Raw genomic sequence first — 27,463 nt, forward strand, 5'->3', positions numbered from 1 at the left:
TGTTATGTATCATTGTAATACATTAGATCCACTTTAAAAAGAAATAATCAGCTGGAGAAAACCATTTGAGAAAAAATAAAAAAAAATAAAGTCAATTTATGATTGCATTAATACAATTTGTTGAAGGGCAAGCAAAATCTGTGAGTTAATCTTTTTTTTCCTCTGTCACTCCTTGCTAGTATTTTTGTTTTTGTTTGTAGTCTTTTATTTTCAGGTTGTTTTTTTTTTTTTTCTTCTGCAGTGTCCCTGGAGAATTATTTCTTTGATCTTTGTCTCCCCTCCTTCTTTCTCTGTCACTCCCAACCCTCTGACATTCCCTGTGTGTCTCTCTCTCCCCCCTGCCCTCCCTCCTGCATACCCCTTCTCCTGCACACATTATATACATTATATGAGGACAGTTTGGAATGCTGCAAGTACTTCTTGATCTCCTCTCTCTCTCTCTCTCTCTCTCACACACACACCCTCCCTCGCTGCCTTTTAATTCTCCTTGTGTTCTCCTCACTCACTGACTCTCCCCTCCCCTCCCTGCCTGGGAGTGGATAGTGAGGGGTCAGAGAGATTTGGGAGGCGGGGACAATCCCTTTTGGGTAAAAAAAAAAGAAAGACAATCACGTGGATGAGATCAAAGGGATGCCGCTTGGCAGAGAAGGGAGAGAGAGAGGGAGAGAAGAGAGAGGGGAAATAAGAGAGAAAGAGAAGATCTCAGAGCCATGTAAGTGACAAAAGCGGCAATGGTGAAATGATAGGACTGTTCCCGATGTGATCCCCCTCTTCCTGCAGCGGGGATCTGCTCCCAGCGACCATCCCCAAGATTCTGGATTCTGTTTACTCATTTGCTACAATCGCCTGGAGATTCTTTTTTGGATTTGGGGGGGTGGGTGGCATTTGCATTTCTTGCTGGGGTTGTGCCTGCAGGACCAAGAGAGTCCGGATCTCCTGAGCCAGTGGGTCCTTCATTGAATCAGCTTCACCCACCCAGCCCCCTAAGAACTTGGAAATTATGTTCCCGTCGGTACTGGATCCCCATCCTGCGAGATGAAGCAGCCAAGGATCCAGGCAGGATTGCCCCTGTTTTGGCTAGGGGTCCTGTTGGCTGTGGGTCCCAGGGGGTCCCTAGCCAAGGAGACTGCATTTGTGGAAGTGGTTCTGTTCGAGTCCAGTCCCAATGGAGATTACAAAACCCACACTACAGAGTTACAGGGCAGGTTTTCCCGAGCTGGAGCCACTATTAGCGCCGAGGGGGAGATTGTGCAGGTAAGAAGAGAAAGGGGGGTCCCCCCAAAACTTCAAACCCATCCATGCAACCCCTGCATGAGGGTCCATGCCTGGAGAGGGGAATGGCGAGCAAGGGATGATGAGCCTGTATTATCTGGTGCACATTTTCTGTCTGCTAAATGCTGAGCTCCCTTCTTGTTGGTGAGAAGAAAACTTTCCTCTCTTGTGGGAGGGGGAGTGATTTAGGAAGGGGGCAGTTTGTATAGTACTTTGGTCACAAGATGGCTTCTATACTATGAGTGTGTGTACTTCATTCACAATAACAAGGGACGCTCTGCTATTGAGTAACCCAGTGTGAGTTGAGATAAGCAGTGTTGTTTGGTTCACAGTTATGTGCCCTATCACCAACCTTCCACAGATTATCCATCTGCTTACAACTTTCTTTTATTAGTGCATTTGATAATGTTTACTGTACATTCAGAATCTTACACTTTACCATCTGCAGCAAAGCATGCTGTTTGAAGTTTGTTTAGGTTTTTTTTTTTTCAAGCTGTGTATTTTCTTTATTCTTATTTTGAAGTGTATTGTTACGTTACTAGACACGTATAGAATGCCTACATTCTTTGAATAGTATAACACGCACACAGCAGATTGATGTATGCATATGTTTTTACTCAGTAGCATGTGGATATTTTGGCATGATGAATGGACAGACCATTGTTGTAGGTTTTTTGTTTTTTTTCCCACTTGGTCTTTTTAACGTTGTGTTTTTAGAACAGTAACACTGTATACAGAAGTTTATTTTTGTTGTGTTCCAAAGTTGTGATCCATCACATATACTGCATTGCTGTTTATTCTTTAGTCCATTATCCTGTGTAGTAGGCAAATGCTAGTTTAATAGTTTTTGTCTAGACTGCATCTATAGGAATCCTAACCATCAAAGACATTGCTCTGCTGTTAAACGGGATGTGGATTTGATTTCAAACACAATTAATTCTTACTTTTGTGCCAAACTCATGATTTGTTTGTGACAGTTAGGGGTGGGGGTTGAATTAGTTCCATTCTTACATCATGCATTGTCTATACTCTATACCCTGTAAGCAAAAGTATAGTGTTTTTTTCTTAGTCATGGGGGGGAAAAAGTATTGCAGAATTAATTATGTTAGTAAATGCATGTTCTTCATTGAGTTTGGAATGTAGATCATTCAGTGAGGGGCACATTCTGCCACTAACACATTGTACACAACTGTTTATCTGTGTTACACTCTTGTGAGGTAGTGCTGACAAAGTCGATTGGTTGGTACAGCTTAAAAGGCCTGGATTTTTCCCTGCTATGTCCTATGCATTTTTTTAATGCCACATGCGGAGCATTTTGTTTAACCATCTCTAAATGGAACTAATTTGTGTTGTTAACACCTGTATTTCTCAATTACTGTTAGCAAGCATTGCAAGTCAGAAATACAAGCACACATTTGGTTCTGTTGTCAAAACAACTTGCGCATGTCAACAATTACATTTTCAGTTTTTAAAAAAGTTATTTTTGAACATTTCTATGCTAGTATGTAGATGTATCAATTTGTAGTTCAAGACTATTGTCGTAGTTTGTTGTAACTTGTCCACAACAATATTGTTAATAGTAAAACATTAAACATTGATCACCTCTATTGTTTAAAATGATTACACTTGCTGTACTTATTAGTAGATGCAAACACATGTGTTAGATTGCATATCATGATAATTTTAGAATGCATTTATAATATTTCATCATGGGGACGCAATGATAGAAGAGATGGTATGTTGATACCAACATGCACATGTTTTACGATTGTACAATGGCCATGACTTGGGTTCTCCTCACTTGACATGTAATGGTTAAAGTGTATATACAGGAATCCACCCCTGACTGTGGCCCTCACAAATACAATTCAGATGCTTTTCATTGATTCGAGTACAAGAGAGGAAGCATGTTTCATGGAATAGGAACATTCTGTTTTCAGAACATAGTATTTGAGTAGCAGTCATTTTCTTCTACACTATATGATGTTTGTCAAATGGCTCTATAGTGTTTACTTTACTGCATAAAATGGAGCATGACAGATATCAATTGTAGTGGCAGGAGATCCCTCTGCTGTCACTCATTAAATTCTAAATGTAAGTAATGATTTAATGACTTCTTTACTTCATATATTGTATAATTTATTTGGTAGAACAAAAACATGCATGAGGAGAATAACATAAAACAAACTCCATAGTGTACATCAAATAGGCATATTTAATGGCACATTTAAGAAATCCAATATAGTGACCCATAGGTGTCAGTTTCCTGTGAACCTCAATCAAACCTTCAGGTTCTATTCCGACCACCATTTTTGCAGTCAAAAGTTTATTTAAAAAGGTAAAAAGCAAGCTCATTATTTTAATTTACTCTATAAAGTAGTCTTTTTTTTTTCCCCAACATGTTCATGCTAGTGCGTTAGTGCCTTGAATTGTTTGATCTCAGAAGGCCTGTAGTCTTTTCTTAGCACTTGTAGCTGGGCAGGGAGTGATCTTCATATCCAAAGGATTCGAAGAGGCAATCCAATAAGGGAACAAGCATCTTAGGGATGCATCAATAGGGACCAGAGCATGATCTGATTACTTTCCAGGTATCCTGGATGTGTAAGGACCTATTGTTATGGGTATACAATGTTGGGATCTGCTTTGTGAAAGAGATGCTACTTCCTGTAACCAATAGCTGCATCCTTCCTCTGCTAATCACTAGGCAGTGAAACAAGATACAGCATATGATGTCGATAGCATGTATCTTGTGGAAGAAATTATTCATATTTACTAATAAATCCAAATACAGTCATATTAGGAACGTTGTGCACTGATGGCTTCCAACATCGGTTATGTACAGAGAGATAAAGTAGGTATTAGACTGAATTCTGCTGATTTTTGGCAGATCGACTATTTGGCCGAAGCACCATGCCGACCTATGACCGAGCAAATGATTATCACGGTGAGAGTGCTTGTTTGATTCAGGATTCAGTCTGTGGTACCACCCCCCCCCCTCTTCCTCCCCCCCCTGCCAAACCACCCTCCCCCCCCCCCCCCCCCAGAGATGATTGATGGGAGAAAAGATGATTAATAGCTAGGGGACAGACATGGACTGTTGATTTTATTCACAGTTTAAGTGAGAAGTGACCAATAAAGGGAGAAAAAAAGGAGCAGGATAAATATATATATATATATATATATATATATATATATATATATATATATTATAGTGTATATTTAATGAATACTGTATATACATATGGATTTTATTTACTGGTCTTCCTCTTGGTTACTTTTTTTTAAAATTAGATGTGTGGACCAATTGGCTGGAAAATGCACCTATCAGTGTACGGCAAAGTATGTACATAATATTTGTATAATTGTATTGTGCCGAACAAAAACAATGTTTCAGCAAATAATTATTTGGCCGAACTGCACAATCTTCCCATGCACAAGTCTAGTAGTTATATTGAATACTACTTAATATGGTTTACGCCAATTTCCCTCTACATCTCTTTGTTTCTCAAAGCAAATAATACAATTTTATTTAATGTTGGTTAAAACCATTTGAACCATTATGTTGTCTTATGTGAAAATTGGCTGGTGACATATATAACCTTGCAATGTTTTGCCTTCCCTTAGTAAAATGTATGGTTAAAGAGATGTGATTCTCATTGGCTGTTTTTATTGGACATGAAATGTACCATGATGTGGACTGTGCTAGTGTTTGACAAATTATCCCCAACTGGACAGAATGCATGCATGGAACCCTTTCAGTCAAAACTACCGCCATCTGAAGGGTTATGATGACTAGTATTCTCTGTACATTTACGTTCTTAATTCTCTGTGTCATTTAGTTTACATGAACAAATAGGTTGCTACATGTTATTGCAATTGGTTCACAGTGCCGTCCAGTTTCTCTGGTGGAAAATGCTGTGTAATCTTTTAGATGTCTTGCCAGCCAGAAGTTATGATCACTGGTTTTCAACTTTACGTTTATGTATGAGTATGTTAATTCTATGTGTCATTCGGTTTACATGTGTGGTATCTGAATGGACTCTCTGTATAGTCCAGTTTCTGTGGTTGTGTTTGCTGCGTTTGCTTTATTTTGATTAGGAACTCTGATTGTTTACTCAGTGGCTTTCTGTAGCTCAGATGTGGCCCGCGGCTACTATTTGGCACCCACTCCATCAAAGTATCACCCTTAAGACCCACTTACTGAGCCAGTGGGAATACCTTCTGAATTACCTTAAAAATAAATAATCTATGCTACCCAAATAATGGCTAAAATGACAATTTAATAAAATATTAAGATGACCGAAATCACTAGCTAAAAAATTGCGTGACTTGTAGAAATGTAAAAGTTATACATGTGAGAGGTGCAAAATACCATGACTAATAAAAAATATTAACAATTACAAACTCATGCAGGTTATCCGCATAGTTATCCTGAATCAGTAGTATAAGACATATAACTATCAGAAACCCCTACCTCGATGTTTCCAGCAAAATAACACACAAGGCTCAATATAGGTGCAAGAGCCCATAGGCCACAGTTATATAAGGAGTGCTCCCGGGTACTGATACTTGATGGTATGGTAGTGTTGCTAGTATGTTCCTGTAACTGTAGAAAAATGTCAGTGATGGTATTCCCCATTCTTCTAGAATACTTAAATAGAGTGCCAACAATGTCCCTGTAAGGTAGAAGAATTGCTATGTGGTAATCCAATAAGTAACAATACAAATCACAAGGCAAACCTCAACCTGCTGGAAAAGGGTTCTGATTTTGCACAGATTCCTGACAAATACGTGATTACATCACCTTGTACGTCTGGGAATCTGCGCAAAATCAAAGTGACCTAGGAAAAAAATAATACACTCATAGGCATTATTCTCCAATTACAGGAACGAACTAGCAACACTCTCAGATAAAACAACAGATTTAGAGATTTAGAGAATTTCCACCATCTAACTATTTTGAACCATAATAAATTAGTACTTTTAAACATATACATATTGGTTTTCTTTGGTGCATTTCCAATCAAGATTTGTATGATCTTGATTCACTTAGTAACCACTGGTATATGGAATTCTAGCCCGGGCACCCTAACCTTACCAAAGACACCATATACAAGGGACGTCTAGACTTGGAACCCCTGATATGTGTGAACATTTCCAATGGTGCTCACCAAGCCTGTAGTTGGCAGGGCATCATAGGAAATAAAGTTCACACTTATCTAAGTTCATCCCTGCTATTGTTCTAATTTGGTTTAAAGTACGACTAGAGGTAGAAGAGAGGATGTGAGGAAAACAAATAAGTTAGTGTTTATCTGCATAGAATTGACTGACCCCCAGAGTGTTGCCATCATTGCGAATAAAATATCTAAACAATATATGGCAGGGTTTTACAGCTTGGATGGTGGTCATGGTTGAATAGGAAAGATAATTGTTCTTGAGTGTTTCATGCTGTATCAGTGCAAAACTGCACTTGCTCAGACATTAAACAATGTTTATGGCCATCATTTGTAATATTACAAATAATAATCCAATTATTGTGTGATTTGTTAATCTAAGTAAAGTTCCTTGGATAAGGACGCTATATAAAATTGTTAAATAAGTAAAAGAACACTAAGAGCTGAGCGGGTACTGGATTTCACATATTAAGAGATATTTATGAAATAAGCAACTTGCTTCAGTAACTATGGACTTCAACTCTCAGAATGCCAGCCATATGGCCAATCCTTGAGTGTGTTACTCCACTGGTTAATTTTTTTAAATGTCAATGTTTTAGTATATTAAGGCACTGTGAGTGTGCATTACAGTCACGTAGAACTTCAGTAACATCCTCATTAGCATCAATTGATGACTCTGAGCACTGTTTTTGTTTATTCCTGACTGTGATTTTAAAAATGTGTGATCATTTCAGGTGAGTGTTTTCTCATTCAATGCCAATTTTTTTACTTTCTAGTATTTCATACAATACACTGATCAGTCACAACATTAAAACCATGTTCCTCATATTATGTAGTTCCACCTTGTGCAGCCAAAACAGCTCTAGTACCTTGAGGTATGGACTTCACAAGACCTCTGACATTAGCAGCAGGTCCTTTAAGTCCTAAAAGTTGTAAAGATGGGGCCTCCATGGATCGGATTTGTTGGTTTCAGCACATCCCACAGATGCTCAGTTGGATTGAGATTCAGAACTTTGCCCTGAGAATAACATTGCCTTCACTGAACTGTCTTCTTCCTATAGTGACTTATGCTGTCATCTCATCCCCAACAAAACACACACACCCGGCCATCCACCTGATCTAAAAGAAAACATGTTTCACCAGACAAAGCAACTTTCCTCCATTACTCCATGGTCCAGTTCTGATGTTGCCGTTTACATTGAAGGCACTTTCTGCAGTGGACAGGAGTCATTATGGGCACTCTGACCGACCTATGGTTACGCTGCCCCATATTCAGCAAACATGAACCTTTGTATCATGGCCAGCATTAAGTGTTCCAGCAAATTGAGCTACAGTAGCTCTTCTCTGTGATCAGACCAGATGAGCTAGTCATTGCTCCCTACGTACATCATTGAGCATTGGACATCCATAACCCTGACACCAGTTCACCGGCTGTCATTCCTTGCACCATTTTTGTTTAGTACTAACCACTGCGTATTGGAAACCTCCTATAAGACTTGCTGTTTTGGAGTTGCTCTGACCCAGTTGTGTAGCCATCACTATTTGGCCCTTGTCAAAATCACTCAGATCTTTTTGCTTGCTCTTGAAGTGTAGGTGAAAAAAAGAACTGACTGTTTACTTGCTTCCTAACATATCTCACCCCTTGACAAGTACCATTGTAAAAATATAATCAATGCTATTCACTTCTCCTGTCAGTGGTTTTAATGTTGTGACTGATCAGTGTAATCGCAACCATTAGTCTTGTGAGAATTGTGCTACTTATAGCTGGAGTGCTACCATTTAAATGCTGTGAAATTTAAACTACTTTAGGACTTATGCCATGTGATAAGGTTAATGTTTAGGTTTTGCTGTGGCAGATTTGTATCACACACATGCACGTTTACATCTGGATGAAAACAATGTTGAAGAAGTGTGAGGTGTATATAATGGGAGTGCATACATAATAGACTGTTAAACCAGGGCTCGACAAATCCCAGGCGCAAGTTCGCCGTGGCGACTGGGATTTTTGTCCTGGCGTCTGTGATTTGCTTGCCCATTCTGCCCGTGAGGTGGCCGGCTGTTTATTAGTGGAGGCGGGCGGCCGGCAGGCTCATGAAGAGCATGGGCTTACGTGTGGGTGATCAGTTGGTCGACCAGCCAGCTCTGTAAGTGCATGGGTGGGCGGCCTTGCGAGTGAGAGTGTTGGTTTGCGCACGGACGGGAGGCTCCTGGAGGTTTGAGACAGATGGGCAGGTGCGTGGGGGAGCTGTAATATGACTTCATTCCGGCCACGGCATCACTAAATGGTGCTCTATGGAGCAGTGCAGGGAGATGACTGAAGCCCCGCTGGACCACAGGCAAAGCTGAACCAAGGTAGGGAGGCTGGGTGGTCAGATAAATGTGTGTGTATATTGCAGTGAGTGTGTCAGTGCGCCAATAAGCATCTTCTCATAGAGATGCATTGATGCAAGGCGTGAAGACGCTATACGTAGGTACTGTGCAGCACTGATCCAGGATGTACTCCAGAAGCCGTCTGAGTGACTTTCAGGGAACAATGTAAATACTGCCTTTTCTCTGAAAAGGTAGGGTTTACATCGGAAAGGGTGCAGGGACCGATTATAGACACAAGAACAACTACATTAAGCTGTAGTGTAGCTGTAGCTGACTATAGTGTCTCTTTAAGAATTGTATTTTTGACATTAAAAAACATGGCTTCTAACATTTTTTTGCTGACTCCTAGATACCAAGCAAATTTGTCAAGCCCTGTGTTAAGCCCCCAATAGGCAATAAAGTGCCAAACTACAAGTGGCTTCATCAAATTAAAAAAGGAATGTCGGGCACACACCTGTGCAGGAACACCAGCATATACTACCTCTCAATGATTGTGCCTTAACTTAACTACAGTGTACATTTTTTCAATCTATTTTATTTAAGCATGTACGTCCAAACCTTTACATTTTACATTGTATTGCTGTTTCATGTCTCATACATTTGGGAGATCTTATAAGACATCTTGCACTCTATATATCTTAGCCTCTGCGGGAGCCTTGCTTGATTCTAATTCGATTTTAAAGTGTGTGAATTTCCAAAAAATCTTTCATTTGCGTATAAAATCCTTGTGCATGGGGCTTAGTGGTTGGGATAACCCATTTGGGTCTTGTATTAATGCAAGAAGTGGATCAGATCCAAAATAAAACCTGCAAAAAAAGAATCCTTCTATTGTTTTTTTACTAATATATTTTTAATGCAGACTACAAGACATTAAAAATGAGCGAAAAATCCAGTGTCCTTTTAATACTAGGTATTAGCAATAGCTGATACACTTTGTTATTTGTGTATGCATTCTGGAATAGCTGATGGATTCCTTGTCTTTCTCCTATTTGAGCGAAAAATACTTATTGGTTTTCTGGATGCTTAAGTAAAGTTAGGTAATGTTTAATGCTGTTTCAAAGTGTTGCTTTCAAGCTTTGCTGATTTGAATTGAGTATATACAGTCCGTTTAATGCACCATGGGAAGGGGACTGTCTCCTCTCATCCAGGTGTACATAAAGAAAGGGGAGACTTGAAGAACAGTATTTATTATTATTATTATTATAAATATTAGGGATGCACCGAAATTTCGGCTGCCGAAATGTTCCTATCCCCGAATTCTTAACAATTCAGATGATTATATATTACAATGAAAGATAGTAATGATAACATTAAAAGTCAAGAATACTGCACTTGGGACAGAAGGGGGGGGGGGGGGACCCTATGGTACAGGGTAGATGGTAAGAACACTGGGACAGGGGAGGGGGGAAAGAACACTATGGGACAGGGGTGGGGGTTAAGAACACTATGGGACAGAGGAGGGGGGAAAGAACACTATGGGACAGGGGAGGGGGGAATGAACACTTTGGGACAGGGGAGGGGGGAATGAACACTATGGGACAGGGGAGGGGTGAGAACACTATGGGACAGGGGAGGGGTGAGAACACTATGGGACAGGGGAGGGGTGAAAGAACACTATGGGACAGGGGAGGGGGGAAAGAACAGTATGGGACGGGGGGGAGAACACTGTGAAACAGGGGAGGGGGGAGAGAACACTAAAAAAGAGGGAGGGGAGAGGAACATTAAGGGGACGGGGACGAGGAACATTAAGGGGACGGGGACCACTAAAAGAGAAGGGAAGTTTTCCATATTAGATTAATTAAATGAATTAAAAAGTCTAATGTTAATAAAATTATAGGATTTTTTTTTTTTTTAAATCATTTGGGGGTGGGGTCATTTTTGGTTTCGGCTTTCGGCCAAGGGCATCCTGAATTTTCGGTTTCGTCACAGAATTTTCATTTTAGTGCATCCCTTAATTTATTATTATTATTGCCATTTATATAGCGCCAACAGATTCCATAGCGCTTTACAATATTATGAGAGGGGGGATTTAACTATAAATAGGACAATTGCAAGAAAACTTACAGGAACGATAGGTTGAAGAGGACCCTGCTCAAACGAGCTTACAGTAAGTTTGCTTAATATAGTTGTTTCATATTAGCAGTGCTTAAGGAAAGGACAACAGGGTGCTACAGGAATTAAACAATGTAATTTAATGTAAACTCACCATTTATGTAAGTTATTTTCAAAATGTAGTTTCAAAAAGAGCACATCCATATCTAATCAAGTTATTTGAAAGGGCTTTTTACGCTGTAGGCTGTATAACAGTTGATCTAAGTAATTTGGAAGTAGTGCCTGGCTCCCTGGCTCCCTGGCTCCCTGGCTCCCTGGCTCCCTGGCTCCCTGGCTCTGTCCCTTCTGGTCACAGGGTTATTACTAAAGAGAGAACTGTCAGAAATTCAAAGTAAATTTCAAATGAAAGGCCATACTAGTTGAAGTGGAAGGATGCTTGAATTGGAGAATTTTTCTAACTTGGCTATTTCAGCCTTAAATGTGAAATTCTCTTTGATGTCGTGAGTTATTCCTGTGAGAGTTAAACAATTTTCGAGCAGTTTAACAGAAAATAAAAGCCCATGACCACCCATAGTCCAGCCTGAGTGAATGGCTAAGATGTTACACACTTGCTTCTTGCCACATCAATTCATAGCAGAAATGACACTGGAATAGGCCGAAAACTTTCAGCTAACACTCTCAGCCAATGACCTCTGCCCATTACTGCTCAGACAGCACAGGGGGCAGGGGTTAGGCATTAAAGGAATACCAAAATGTGTAATGTGTATTCCTAATTCCATAGCGTCCTACTCACTGTTTAGGTGACCGGCCACCCCTGTAACTAGTAAAAAGTTAACTTACCTTTTCGCCTGATGTCCAGCTTCCATGGCTGAGATATTTAAGATTGATGATCATAGCCTATCCAAGGCTTTTCCATTGAAAAGCATTGCGAGACTAGTGCACGTGTGCCACAAAAGACTGTTCTGTGCCAATCCGTCTCTTTGAGACCATCTGATTAGAATAGCCGAGTTTTACGCAGCTATTTCGGAAGTGACGCTAGTAGCTATCAGAGTGACAGCCACTAGAGGCACTTAAACCTTGCAACATCCTGCAGAATGGCAATATTAAAACCGGGGAACATCCCACCCGAACCACATCATTGAGATAACGTGGTCTGTGTGACTATAATGTCTCTTTTTAAACATTAAAAAACATTTCAACGCTAAATGGAAAAATGGGTAATGGGGACTCCAAACGCTAAATGTACTTCACTGAGATGAAGCAGCTACAGGGCCTAGAGTGTCCATTTAACCATTTTTTTTATGGTCTACTTTTAAATGTAAACACATAAAGCATACAGTACTAATAATTATTATATGGTTTGTTAAATGCAAAGTAAATATCAGAATCTTAGTAACCAGATTTAAATGTGATTTCCTTCCCCCTCCTTTTGTGCGTAGCACAGCATTCACTAGTCAGCCATATCACTACTGGCCTCTCATTCCACTCTCCTCACACAACAACAATAAGCTTTATGACGCTCTCAACAGCACTTTATGGCTCCCATCATATACAACAGCCAACAGTTGTCCTTATAATACCCCCAATTACATAAGCCACCACTCTGCAATTTTACAATGTCCCTTGCTCTTCCCACATCCTCTATATAAGTACTAAATGTATATGCATTCACTCTGTTCTTACAGCGCATGATAGTAGGGCTTACCACTGTAGTAGCGCCAAAAACAGAAACAATGCAACACTAAAAGAATGAATGTATAGTTACATCTTGAGCTGTCACTGACTAGCTGACAGGCAGACAGACTGGTATCTGGGTACTGGTTCTTAAGTCGTGGTCCATCATATATACATATTTAACATATTTAGGTTTAAGAATGTTTTGGCTTGGTTGGACTCTGTAAAGCATTGCTTGTGTTCAGTCCCTTTGTGCCAATTGTTTGCTGCCCTCCCTCTAATCTCATCTGAAACTTTTTAATGCAAAATTAGTAACTTAAACAAGCCATTTAAAAGGCTTTTCATCCTGCCGAGCTGAGAGATAACGTCAGGACTAAGCAAAGTAAAGTAGCATTTTATTCTTCCTGCAGCTTTTCATAAAACGTATATGCTCATACAGTTTATATAAACTCTTTTGTAACCCTTTATGTGCTGAGGAACGTAAGGGATTTGCCAAATGTTTCTTCTTTCAGTTAGCAGAGCAAGTCTGTAAGTAAAAAAACATTTAGTAAAAGCGATTTATATTCATGTATAAAAGCATTCTTTATTAGAATTTTTTATAAATCATATTTGCTTTTTATTTGTGTACCAAATGTGACATTTTAGACATGGACAATTTTGTGTGACCATCGTCATTTTTGTTCTGAATGGCATTTGATTTCTGTTAACTAACTTTTCTCTAGATTCTCTGATAATATATCGCTTGTTTTTAGATGTATTGCGCATTGAGTTGGGTTCATGATTAGGAGGTCAGTACTGGAAGCAAATAATTTAATTTACATAAAAAGCCTTTGCTGTGCCTTTACCAGAAAACCATTTTGATATCAGTGTTAATTTATTATTCAGTCAATAAAAAGCTAGTGAGAACTACTTTTATTGGATTTTAACATATATTTCAAAGAAGATTATTTCTCTTAAAGTGTTAAAGTATAGAAACCACATTCTAACCAACATAAAAATAATCTTCTCAATCATTTTAGATCTTTCACAATGACTGCAAAAATGTGATATATTGAGTGCTACAAGAGACAATTACCTAGTGCCAGCATGTTAAATACTGCAATAAAGGGCATTTTAAGAGATAATTTGACAGACAAATCAATACTATTGGCTCTGAGTTCTGCTCGCAAGCTTTCCATATTGAAAGCATAAAGATTGCATGTGTTTTGTGATATTACTTCATATATATTTCCCAGGAAATCTCAGTAATACCAGTTTTGATCCTTTGGATTGCGTGTGCGTTCATGCTTGTACCTTATTCCCTTTATCAAGTTGATGGCTCTTTTCTACTGAAACTATCACAAAATATATTTACACATTTCACATTTGCCTAAGAGTTCTATCACATATCCAGGAAATCTCACTTTGTGGATTTTATCTGCAAGCTTTAGTTTAATCTATAGCATATATAAACACACACATGGATAATACATAATCTTGAATATTTCTTTGGAGTGATGGTTGAATGATTTACAGATACGAGGGGTTGCTGTCATCTGAATAAGGTGCAGTAAAGCTTTAATGTTCCACAATGTCTTGTTGTGTCATCTGGCCAGTTGGGAATAATCAGAGTTGCAGTTATACAGCAACCACTGGATGATAAGTCTCTAAAATAATATTTGTGACTGGTAATGTCACCAGACGCAAGCAAGAGGGCCGTTGACCAGTTCCATGGGGAAATGGTTTCCAACCTGACAAAAATCTAAGACTTATAAGCTGTTACAGTAGTTACAGTAGTTTATATTATTGGTTCCTTTGATCTATTGATCTATTGCACTTAAATCTGTTGTGTTGCTTAGAGCTACTACTGTATTTACGTTAATCTAATACGCCATCGAATCTAATGCGCGCCTCAATTTTTGAAACCTTGAAGGTGAAAAATGTTTTTGCTGGCGAATGTAATGCACATTTATACAAGGATAATACAACATTGTGCTACTATGAAAGTGTTTATTGCTGTATACCATAGCATTGATGGTAATTACATTTTAGTGTTACATGTTCTATACTTTCTTATGCTCTGTTTCAGGAACAAAATTTGCCTGTGTGAATTCGCCAGAATGAAATTTGCCTGTGTGAATTCGACTGTGTTAGTTCTGTCTGAGTGAGTTTGTCTGTTTGAATTCACCAGTTTTAATTTGCTGGAACGAAATTCGCTGGTGTGAAATTCATCAGAAGATTTCGAATTTTGCCCCGAATGTAATGCGCCTTCAAATCTAATGCGCATTTACATTTTGGAAACGTTATTTTCCAAAGAAAGGTGCGCATTAGATTTGAGTGAATAAGGACATTTATCTAAAATGTTTGATATGCAGTTGTACACACATTTGTATTTAAGTATAAATGCAATCTATGTTGTGGTACTCCAAAGCTACTGTAGTATTTGATGGGTAGTAGCATACCAGCAATCAGAATATGCATAATAAAACGTGACATGCTTAGGAATAGAAATGCTTAAATACAGCATATTTTGACCTTTGCTTGAAAAGTGTGTGTGTATATAGATATATATGTATGATTTGTGGTTTTATGGATATTTGTGTGTGAGTATGCATATGTACAATACATGTGTAAGCCTATATGTTTGGAGATATATATCAATATTCATAATTGTACATTGCAATTTTCCATAGATGTAGACCACATTTTGTCAAAACGTGTGTTTAAAAAAACAATGTTTTCTGTTTGCGGGAGTTAAAAATGGGACTTAAGTACAGACTGCAGTTTTCTGGATTGATGGGAGAAGAAAGGCCCTCCTTTGTAACCCAGACAGTGTTCTCCACCTCTTGGGCGTCTGGTTTCCTACTTTTTTAACATGAGCTGCCAGCCTTAAATATTGCGTTTTACTTTCCCCTATGTGAGGATGTGCCAACCACCTACGCAGGCTTAGGAAACTGTATATTCACTTACCTCAGCCTCTCCTGTACTTTTATATGATTAGGTACTGCATTTAAACATGAAGTAAGTAATTCCAAAAATGAAAGCAGGAGATATTTATGTTTCTGGGCATTTATAGATGTCTGACAATATGTCCTTGTACTTAATGTAGATTGTAGCTGAATCTCTGCACATGTAGTAAGGTCTGTTGTGATATCCTAGTCGGATGATATAAAAACTTTAAAGGAACACTATAGGGTCAGGAACACAAACATGTATGTATACCCTATAGTGCAAAACCAACTATTTGGGTGGCTTGCCCCCTTAAAAGTTAATAAAACTCACCTTATTTCCAGCGCTGCGCGGGTCTGCCGTTGCTGGCCTGCCCCCTTGGTGACATCATCAGAATTGCCAATGTTTAGCCAATCAAATCCAATGCCAATCCAATGCTTTCCCATGGGGAAAGCATTGGATTGGCTAAAATTGGCAAGGGGGCGGGGCCAAATGCCATTTTGTCCAATCAGCACCTCCTGATGGCGTCGGCAGCCAACGTGAAACAGCAGAACTTGTGTTCAAGAGTTGAAGTAGTACAGGTGAGGTCTACAGGTGAGGTCTAAGCTCAAAGTGGTGGAGGTATTTGTGGACTGTGATAACCCCCGCCGGTTCAAGGTTACTGACAATATTGGTAGAATTGAGTCCACACTAAGGTTGGGTTGCTCCCTTGCAGATAATAGTAGGTTCAGTACCGAAACGTCACAAAATGGGGGATTCTGTGTTCAATTTGATTAGCTAAGGAGCAACATGCATTCTGCTCAGACAGCGGTCAAACCATGCTTTCTGAACTTTTGTTTTCAGAAGCATTTCGAGGGTAAAGTACATGGAACATAATTAATGCAAATAATTTAACCCCGTGAGGAATTAGCTGTTACCTACATGCAAGTAATTTAGCCCATATTTTCTACAAACAGGATTATTTACTAAAGTCAAATTTTAGACCAGAGCAGCTAAACTGAAAACAGAGCAGACTTAGAGAATTTTTCCTGTTCACCTATTTTTAACTTAATTTTGAAATTCACCTTGAATTCTTACTTAATGAATAAACCTGTAATTTATGCTGTGCTATTTTTATGTGACAGGTATAGTTGAATAAGATATTTTATTTAAAAAAAAAAGGAAACCAAAATTCCGTGCATCTGATCTGGCCAGCTCAGTATTCAAGTTCACACAGTAGTTCTCCTGAAGACACTAAAACAACATGTCTCTTTCTCTGTCTCTCTTTTTGATTGCATAGATCTATCCCCCACCAGCCGTCACTGTGTCTCAGGTTGCAGAGCTTCCTCCACTTGTTCTGTCGGTTCAGAGATCAGAGGTTCCTGCATGTTGGATCTGGCAGCGCCAGGGGCCAATTTCTATCTGTGTGACAGCGTTTTTAATTTAACAGCGCTGCCTTTGATGTTCTTCAAATATTTATAGGCAAGTTTAGATGACTCCAGTGGGGATTATGTGTTTGTGTGTGTGTGTGTGTGTGTGTATATATATATATATATATATATATATATATATATATATATATATATATATGTGTGTGTGTGTGTGTGTATGAATATTAATGTATTACTATATATATATATATATATATATATATATATATATAATATTTATATGTACACACATAATATTTCAAAGACAAGCTTTCAAGAGTTTGTCTTTGAAATATTATGTTAGTCCAATAAAAAAGGTATCATTGCATACTGCAATACTCTGGTATTTTGGCATTATGTATATATACATACATACATGTCAATACAATGTTAAACAAATATCTGCACACTAGTCAAGCCATAAGACTTGCTTTTCCCACAGAAATCAAAAATTTGCAGTGATGTTACTACCGCAAAGGATTCTGGGCGGCATATACACTGCCTGCCCCCCCAAAAAGTCGCCACCAAAAAAAAGGTCACACACTCTAATATTTCGTTGGACCGCCTTTAGCTTTGATTACGGCAAGCATTCGCTGTGGCATTGTTTCGATAAGCTTCTGCAATGTCACAAGATTTATTTCCATCCAGTGTTGCATTAATGTTTCACCAAGATCTTGTATTGATGATGAGAGAGTTGGACCACTGCGCAAAGCCTTCTCCAGCACATCCCAAAAATTCTCAATGGGGTTAAGGTCTGGACTCTGTAGTGGCCAGTCCATGTGTGAAAATGTCTCATGCTCCCTGAACCACTCTTTCACAATTGGAGCCCGATGAATCCTGGCATTGTCATCTTGGAATATGCCCGTGCCATCAGGGAAGAAAAAATCCATTGATGGAATAACCTGGTCATTCAGTATAATCAGGTAGTCAGCTGACCTCATTCTTTGGGCACATAATGTTGTTGAACCTAGATATGACCAACTGCAGCAACCCCAGATCATAGCACTGCCCCCACAGGCTTGTACAGTAAGCACTAGGCATGATTGGTGCATCACTTCATCTGCCTCTCTTCTTACCCTGATGTGCCCACCACTCTGGTACAGGGTAAATCTGGACTCATCAGACCACATGACCTTCTTCCATTGCTCCAGAGTCCAATCTTTATGCTCCCTAGCAAATTGAAGCCTTTTTTTTTTTCCCAATTAGCCTTCAGTCCCAATCCCATGAGTTCCCTTCGCATTGTGTGTGTGGAAATGCTCTTACTTTCACTATTAAACATAGCCCTGAGTTCTACTGTTGTTTTTCTACAATATGATTTCACCAAACGTTAAGTGATCGCCGAGCTTAATCAATCGGGATTTTTTTCTGACCACTTTTCTTCCTCAAAGACGATGGTTCCCCACTATCCTTCAAGCTTTTAATAATTTGTTGGACAGTTCTTAACCCAACCCAACATCTTTTCCACAACCACTGGATGTGTCTTTCGACATGGTTGTTTAAGAAATGAGAAGCTACTCATTGCATCATTTGGGGTTAAATAACTTATTGCCAGCTGAAAGATAATCGCCCATGCAGTAACTATCCAATAGGAGGCTCTTACCTATTTGTTTAGTTAAATCCAGGTGGCGATTTTTTTATTTATTTTTGCCAGTCAGTGTGTATGTATGTGTGTATATGTATGTATGTGTGTATATGTATGTATGTGTGTATATGTATGTATGTGTGTGTGTGTATATATATATATATCAATATATGTGTGTGTTTGTAAGCACATGTATATGTACATACAAACAGATATCTAATGTTAGATGTGTTTATATATTCTTATTTTTAACAAATGGACCGCTCTTAAGGGAACTTTATGTTGTATGGAAATCAAACTTATATTGGTTGCGCTATTGTGTTTTACCCCCCCTCCTTTGCTGAGATTATAAATCGTGATATTCTCAGCCAATCCAACGGTTCCCCAGTGACAATGCTTTTTCTCCAAAAAAACAGGGTTTACACGGCTGTGCCTTTTAAACCGTTTTAACTTCCTACTTGGGGTCTCTTGTAGTAGAATGGTGCATGGAGTGTTCCTTTAAGGAGACACTGGCAAATCAATTTATTATCCTACGCCTCAGCAGAATGAAAGTTTCCCCCAAAAGTAATTATATATCTTTTAGTAAACGTGTTTCCTTTCTAATTTGCAAGTTTTGTTAAGAGTATCTGTTGCCTTTGTTAAAGAGGAAATGTATTTGCCTCAATTTTAGAACAACGTAGTGGTTAACTAATTAGCTACTGGTTGTGCTAGACGTTTTTTTTAAATTCTTTATAGTTTTATGTTATTTTCATTGACATAATTTAAGGACAAAGTATGTAAATTGAATTAACTCTTCCAGTGTCATAAGTATGGTGCATGCACACCTACAGTGCTGCTGGAGAGAATGCTGAGCACACGCATGGCGTCATTGAGCAGCAAAGTTACCACAATATGGAATAGCAGCAGAGGTGAGGTTTTTTTGTATTCCCTATTTCTGCTTCTTTATTCATCCAAGACATCCCTGAAATTTACTGGGGCAAAATAACAAGAAACTGGCCCTTAAATGGGTCAGATGTTTCATCTCTAAGGCTTTTAAAGAGGAAATATACTTGATAAAAGTATTTTGTCCTGACTAAAAAGTGGAGTTTTTTTGTTGGTTGGATTTTACCACTAATTGGCACTAAAGTGATTGAGCTCTACACCAACAGAGTGGTGGGGGCATGATATTCCCTACATTTTTATGTCATGTCTTGTCCTCTCTACTCATGAACAGAATGCAGCGAATGCTTTCATCAATGATAGCTCAGACATAACCATAAACATTTTGCGCAACCATATATTCTATTCAAACACCAAGCTACCTAATATAGTGGTGTGCAGAAAAGCTCTGCTCCTAAACACCCTGTGTTCACAGTTACTTATAATAGGTGTCTGCTTTGAGAAGCACATGCCTGATGTAAAATTAATACGCAAAAACAAATCACTAATAATCTCTGTCCCCTTCACAAACTGTAGAGAACCAGCCCTCCCTAACGAATATGACATAGGGAAAAAGGTTTGCATTGTTTTTGCTTTATGTAGTTACTGGGACCTATTGTTGTAATTATTAATGGGTCATTACATTCCTCTTTGTAAATTGCATTCCTCAGAGTATCACTTGTTTCACAAATAAACTTCTCAAAAAATGTCATGCTGAAATGCTTCCCTGGGGCACTCTGGGGGCATTCAGTTCTTACTACGCTGTGTTTACTCTGTCAAGCCTGGTATTATGTATGTTCACCTGTGTCCTTTCCAGAGATAAGAAGTTCTGGCATGGTTATGCACTTGAATGTAAGCTCATGATACAACATGCTTGCACATGCTCAGTAAGGTCTGTAAGAGAAAAAATACTAGAAGCTCTGGATGCCACCCTTTAATGATTTGGATAGTGTTTCAACAGCCTGAGGTCCAGACAGAATTTAGGAGCCAAGTAGCCATGACTTTTAATCTCTGTTGGCTGGCTCCTGTCTAATAAGAGCACTGTGATTGGATAACAATGAGAGTGTTTTTTCTTTAATCCACTTTGCAGGGTTCTTTTTGCTTAGTCGAATTTAATAAAAAAAGTGTATGAAAGAAATTCTTATTTGTGTTAAATAAAGTTAGAAGTAATTTTTCAATGCCCTAGATCTTACCCGTCTGCCGATTAATTTTGCTTTTAGCATGTGCATATTGGCTAAAAATTTGAAATGGTACAATTCTCACTCACGTGATAATGGAAATGGAAGAATGCAAGTATAGTCACTCATGCAGTTGCCTTGATGGTTTGCAATGATGCACAGTTCATCTTTTTAGCACATACACTCTTATATTTTGGTAATATTTAAAATATATTTGTAAAAAAAAATGCTGTGTATACAAATATGCAGGGAGAATGTGGAACATAAAATATATTGCATTAATGAATATTAAAGACACATACATCTGCTTTCAGTAGATTGTTTTTCAATATGGAGGCAACCACCTTGGAATTCTATACCCATTTATATACTTTTAGTGAGAACTATGGAAGTCGAAATGACACCCAATCAGCCCCCAATAAGAATCTTGATTTGTTGAGTAGCTCATAAAACTCTACTATGCTTGGTATCATTTCTTTCAAATCCCTAATGGTACAAAGTTCCAATTGGGACAAAGAGATAAATCTCCTGAGAATTTTTATATTGCAAGTGGGGCACATGCCAATTTCCCTGCTAAGCAATTTATCTTGCATATTTTAACCTTCAAGTATATTCTCTCATTTTAGTGGCTTCAGCCTAATTCTACACATGTAAACTTGCCTCACAGACACTTTGCTGATATAATACTCAGTCTTAAAAATGAAACTATAGCGTCTTCCCACCAGAGAAAAAGCCCAGGATTAGCTCGGATTGTTTCTCAGCAAAGCGCATGAGCTTGGGAAAGAAGTTTTCAAATAAGAATGGATTAGTGAAGGAATAAAATTGAAGTAAAGTTTAATATACAGCCCGTCTTATGTCATGTAAATACAGCATCCTGTCTACATGCTAAAGCTTTGATATTACTTTAATGGGGACATCGTTGGCCATTAGGAGATCTAATAAAAGCTGAAACCAGGAACTGCTGATTTTGTGATTTTGACTGCAGTGGTAATTCTTAAAAATGTTTAACTGGATTTTATTAAAGCTGTAACCAAAGTCATTGCATTATCTTCTCAAAATCAATGTCACAGAATGTCATAGATTATCTATTGGTTGACGTTTGTTCAGTTCAGCTTCCATTGACTGGGAGATTGTGGATTTTCCATAGTAGCCTCAATGGATATATTGAACATTAAAGGATACATAACAGAAATCAGGTAATTTACTGTTGGAAGGAATCAACTGACCCATTTTTCTTTGGAGCCTTCATAGGGGAAAAGAAAGCAATCTTTAATTTTTTTGTAGCATTGCTAATCTACCGTATATATTATCCCTGCCCCACCCTTAATGTGTGTTGTGGTTGTGCGCAATGTTCATGAATGTTAGCTGTAAATAATGTTTGTGTGTGTTGTATGTGCTGGCTCTATGTGGTGTGAGGAGTGTGTCCTGGCTGTGTATATTTTATATGTGTGTGCTGGCTGTGTATAATGTATGTGATGTGTGCAGGCTGTGTGTAACGTTGCTGTGTTTTAATTCCTGTTGGACCAGTGAGTGGGGGAGGGGGTTAAAAGTTGCCTTGTGGTCAAGCAGAGTGATTTAAACTAGTTATTATAGTGTGTGTGTGTGTGTGTGTGTGCGCACGCACGTGCGGTGGGGGGAGGGGGTGAGGGGAAAGGGGGGGGGGGTTAAACCTGCATGGTTGTCCAGAATGTGTGGTAAACCTTTCTGTTGGTCCAGGGGGGTTAGAACCTGCCTGGTGGTCCAGTGGGGAGGGTTTAAAATTTGCCAGTGGGGGTCAATGTCCCTGGTGACCCAGTGGGGTGTGTGAGGTCTGCACCTCCAGCAGGTACAGTCTTCAATAATTGATCCCTTGCTTTCCCAGTATTCAGTGAGTCAGGGTACATTCTGGCAATCTAAGCAGTAGCACTCTGACTCACTAGTGATCACCAGCCTGCAAGGGATCGATTACTTACGTCTGCACCAGCTAGAGGTGCACACCACACAGTCCCTGTGCGGACTCTGTCCTCTCCAGGAGCTACTATACAGTTTGCCTGCGTCAGGGCTGAAGGAAAATATTAATCTATCTGCAGGGAAAAGCTCTGAAGTCATTAAATTGCTGGTATTCTGTCAAAGTTTAAGTTCCCTGACTGCAAGCATATGGTGGTTTGTATCAGATGGCATATGGGGAGGAATAAAGGTGAGATGGCTTAATGGAATGGTGAGAACATTATAGGGCAGGAGGTTATTTTGTGTATATTAGTGGTATAATATAAAGCTACTTTATCCTTGCAAATATATTATATACCTTTGTAATCTGTTTGTGCATGTCTCCAGACGTGTGTGATGGCATTTGGTTCATCATTACGTAACATACTATGTTTTGTTCTTATTGTTGTACTTACCGTAGACTAAAAGTTCAATACAAAGTTTTGATTATTGGGTTATTGGTGAGTATTTGAAAATAATGACTACATTAATAAACTAAATTGATTTAACCAGTTTGGACTTTTAGAACTATCACGAAATGCGTTATTTTCTAGTTTCATTTTTATATGCCTCTCATTAACAGTCTGGACGGGGACCTCTTATCGTTTTGCATTTTATCGCTTAGGATAGAAGAATAGTGCCTGAATAATTATTGCACTTAATACTCCCCTCTAATGCAAACTTTTAAAAGTGCTAATTTTACTAATATATACCTAGAGTTATGATGGGGGAAAACAAGTGTTTGGGAACCCCTTTCACCTGAAGTCAGTGGATACATCGCTGCAAATTTTGAGATTTCGGTGGGAAAAACAAACAAACAATGTATTGACTATGTATATTGTGAAAACCATGTATTTAATTAGATACAGTCCATAGTTTCATGTTATATTATTACATGGTAATATACAAATTCAGTTTGGTCAGGATTATCTCTATTCCACAAGTAAATAAGAAATTGTGCCTGTTTTTAGAAAGTTGAAAAGGAGCCTGTCTGGATACTTAAAGGACCACTCTAGGCACCCAGACCACTTCAGCTTAATGAAGTGGTCTGGGTGCCAGGTCCCTCTAGGATTAACCCTTTTTTTTTTATAAACATAGCAGTTTCAGAGAAACTGCTATGTTTATACTGAGGGTTAATCCAGCCTCCTAAACCTCTAGTGGCTGTCTCATTGACAGCCGCTAGAGGCGCTTGCGTGCTTCTCACTGTGAAAATCACAGTGAGAGCACGCAAGCGTCCATAGGAAAGCATTGTAACTGCTTTCCTATGCGACCGGCTGAATGCGAGCGCGGCTCCTGCCGCGCATGCGCATTCAGCCAAAGACGTCGCAAGGAAGAAGAGGAGGAGGAGGAAAGCTCCCCGCCCGGCGCTGGAGAAAGAGGTAAGTTTAACCCCTTCCTCCCCCCAGAGCCCGGCGGGAGTGGGTCCCTGAGGGTGGGGGCACCCTCAGGGCACTCTAGTGCCAGGAAAACGAGTATGTTTTCCTGGCACTAGAGTGGTCCTTTAATCAGGTGTTCCACAGCAATACGGTTTCCAAATGATCGGATTTTTTTTTAAGGAATAAACACCATAACAACATAACCTCCTTGCTTGATGGCAGAAGGGGTGCCCCTGCCTTTCACTGCAGCAATCTAAAAATCAAATATATCAAGGGCAAAAGCTCTGCTTTATCTTGCTTAATTATTTTTAGGGCCAGTAGTGTGAAAATATGACCAGCCACTTATCAAACCAGTGTGACTCTACAGAAAGCATGTCAAACTCAAAGTCTAGCACGGGCCAAATAAACAAGGTTTAAGTTTATGTGGGCTGCAAAAAAAAAAAACAGTTTCATAGAAACGTAGGTTTATTTTGAAAAGTACAGTATTAAAAAACAAACAAACAAACAAACAAAAAAAAAAACCAGCATCACCCTCTACTAAACTACAGCATCCCCCTCTACTAAGTCCCAGCATCCCCCTCTGGCCAACAAGCAGACTCCACTCACATTGCCGCTGCCAGTATGCGACTCCGGAGTCCGGCATCTGGTATACGCCAAATGACTCCATCCGCATTCTGTGCCAAAGGGGATCCTCCCGCTACTTCTTAAAACCCTGTGAAAGTGGAGCACGTCGACGTCACACCACTGTCCAGCTGCGGCCATCGCAACGCAGACACAGACACACACTCACACTCACTGACAGACACACACACACTCACTGACTGACACACACACACACATTTATACATTTTTGCACACACTCACATCATTCCCTGGGGTCCAGTGGGGATCTTCCATCTGTAGATCTCCTTACTGCTCCCTCACACGCAGTGTAGTGATGCCTGGTGCTGGAATATGACGTCATATTCCGGCACCCGGCATCACTACAGCAGGCGCGCGCAAGGGAACAGGAAGACTGAGCTCCCTCCCTGCCACCAGCGTCCTGCTTCCTCCCCGGCCTGGTAAATTCAGCAGAGTAGGCACCTGCAATGTGGGGAGAGCAGGTGCCTACTCTGCTTTACACCAAGCATGTACTCGCCGGGTCGCAAAGATGTCCATTGTGGGCTGCGAGTTTGACATGCTTACTTTACAGGGTTGCCATGACTAGAACCTGTAATATAGATATAGATAAAAATGTTCAGCACAACGTTTGGTGAGATAAGCTACTGCTCTAATTATAATCAATAATACAAAAAACAGATATTTTGGAATGTTGGACCAGGTAAAGGTTTCTAGGTACATAGAAACTTGTCCCTTGCTGGATAACATCTTATTAAGGACCATAATGATCCAAATTTTGCACCCTGTTCAGGAAATAACAGAGAAATTGGTGGCTCAAATTGATGGTGGCATTTAGTAAAACTGTAACATGACTGAATTTTAGTGCCTGCCAGTTTGTTACTGCAATCATTGCAAAGTGTAGGTTGGCTCAGATGCTGCTTGTGGGAGGCCCAGCAGTGGGATAGCGGGATTTGGCGGAGGTCTTAGTTGGCAGAGTTATGTAGGAGAAACATTGTGGAAAATCTAATTTTACCACAAAACTACCACTTGTTTATTTTATTTAACACCTAGTAGGGACTCTGTTAAATGTTGAAGGGGCACAAAAAAAATAATGATGTTTAATTACATGGAAGGCTGTTACGTTGGGCTGAGAACCAAAATGATTAAGACAATCAATATGAGCCCTCAAAAAGACGCAACATAGCAAACTGCATTGTTTTACCTCATTCTCTCACACACAAAGTAGAGACGAACTTAGTGTTGTGATAATTTATTTTACCCTTGAATACTCTCCTATGGGTATTTATTAAAATTATAGACAGCAATCTTTTAGTAAACTGCTTGTTTTTATTTAATGTACCCAATGGAGTTATTTGACTCATAATTTGACTATTAGAAAAACTGTATTATGACTAAGGATATGGCAAATTTTAGGCAAGGATAGGCAAACTCAACAATTCACAGTGATTTTCTCAGATTCATCCTAAAATATTCAGTTCACTGGTCAATGCTCCTCAATTCTCAGTTTTAGCAAATAAACCTCTCAGGGTTGGTACATGACCAAAGAAAATAAGATGAAAAATTCTCTAGAAAATAATCTTTAGCAACTCTAAATGAGGATTATGGGTGTGTTTCTGTATGAAAATCAAAACCTTTTTGATTTTACGTAGAAGTTATTATCTGCTTGCCCAATATGCTTGGTTTATGTGATCTGAGTTTAGACACCTTGGAGTTTCACCGAACTAGAGTTGTCATCTTTTCACAGGTAGTTATGGTGTTTGGCAGTGCATGAATAGTGCTGCCTGGCATTATGTGGAATTCACACACTGTCGTATGAAATCATCTTGCTAAGCATGACCTTTAAGAACTAGTTTTGGTGTACAGGATTTGCATTGGCATTGAAAAGATGGAATGTTTTAAAATAAAAAAATATGTCCTGTATAATTTGCAGTTTGAAAGATTCCATTAGGACAGAGCCTAAGTGCTGCTGACACAATACAGCTCAAACTTTCCATTCTCGTTCAGTAACAGATTGAAAGTTGATTGAATGTGCCGGCACAGCATGTTGGGAGTAGTATTTCAGAGGGCTGCTTGTTCGGCTCCAAATACCAATCACCACATTTTCCACTGTTGAATAAACATCACTCCTAAGTGGAACTTCTTTAAAATGTATATGTTGAAGTAACGGGGCAAGTTCAGACGCTCTGGATGATAGATGGAAGTTATTTTCATACCTCGAGTAATGCTGTAAGTTACGAAACTCTACCGTGTTTCCTCTCATAAATGAGTTCTGTGAGCTGCTGCCTGTGCGCCTCATACAGCCAGAAATGCAACACTCAGAGCAAAGCCCCCGCTTCAGATTGGATTGCACCAGCCTGGGAAGCCAAAGCATCCTTTCTAGTGGAATCCAGTTACCTTCTCTTGAAAGCAGAGCCGAGTAAATTGACTCCAGTTAGAAACAGACACCATGCGGTTAAATAAAAAAAATACAGAGCTGGCTGGATTCCCAAAATCTGTGGATCAACAGCAGAAATGACTTAATAGAAACCTTAACTTCCCACCCAGATCCTTTTTATAAGTTTGTTTGATACCAGGTGGGGAGTAGTCTACATTTGGCCCCATCATAAGAGTCATACGTTCTTCTATAGCAGCATGACAATTGTTTTATTTTAACATGAATGTGTGTGTGTATGTTTATATATATATATAATATAAACGACCTAAAGGTCTCTATTGTAGATTATCCTACTCTTTAAGTGCCGCCCAGTAGTGTTCCCAATGTGCTGTTTTATTTTCTTTATGATCGAATAAAGAAAATGTGGGCAACCCCCCCAAGAGGAACTCAAAACAGTCATTCTAAACATCATGTTCGAAAGTATTTGGACATTCCATCTAATTAAAGGATTTTGCTATTTCGACCCTGATTTGTGCTGACAAATGTGTAGATAGTCAGACACAGTCATGC

The 27,463-nt window shown here is 39.2% G+C and overlaps 1 protein-coding gene across 1 annotated transcript in view; it reads left to right on the forward strand.

Moving 5' to 3' along the window:
* Positions 1-532: 532 nt before the first annotated feature.
* ZNRF3 (zinc and ring finger 3) overlaps positions 533-27,463 on the forward strand; it is a 130,450-nt gene continuing 103,519 nt past the window's right edge. The window contains exon 1 of the mRNA XM_063456967.1: positions 533-1,254. Coding sequence (XP_063313037.1) covers positions 1,036-1,254 — 219 coding nt within the window. The 5' untranslated portion in view covers positions 533-1,035. The remainder of the gene's footprint in view (positions 1,255-27,463) is intronic.

The sequence above is a fragment of the Pelobates fuscus genome, chromosome 5 (genome assembly GCF_036172605.1).
Source record: "Pelobates fuscus isolate aPelFus1 chromosome 5, aPelFus1.pri, whole genome shotgun sequence".
Lineage (NCBI taxonomy): Eukaryota > Metazoa > Chordata > Amphibia > Anura > Pelobatidae > Pelobates > Pelobates fuscus.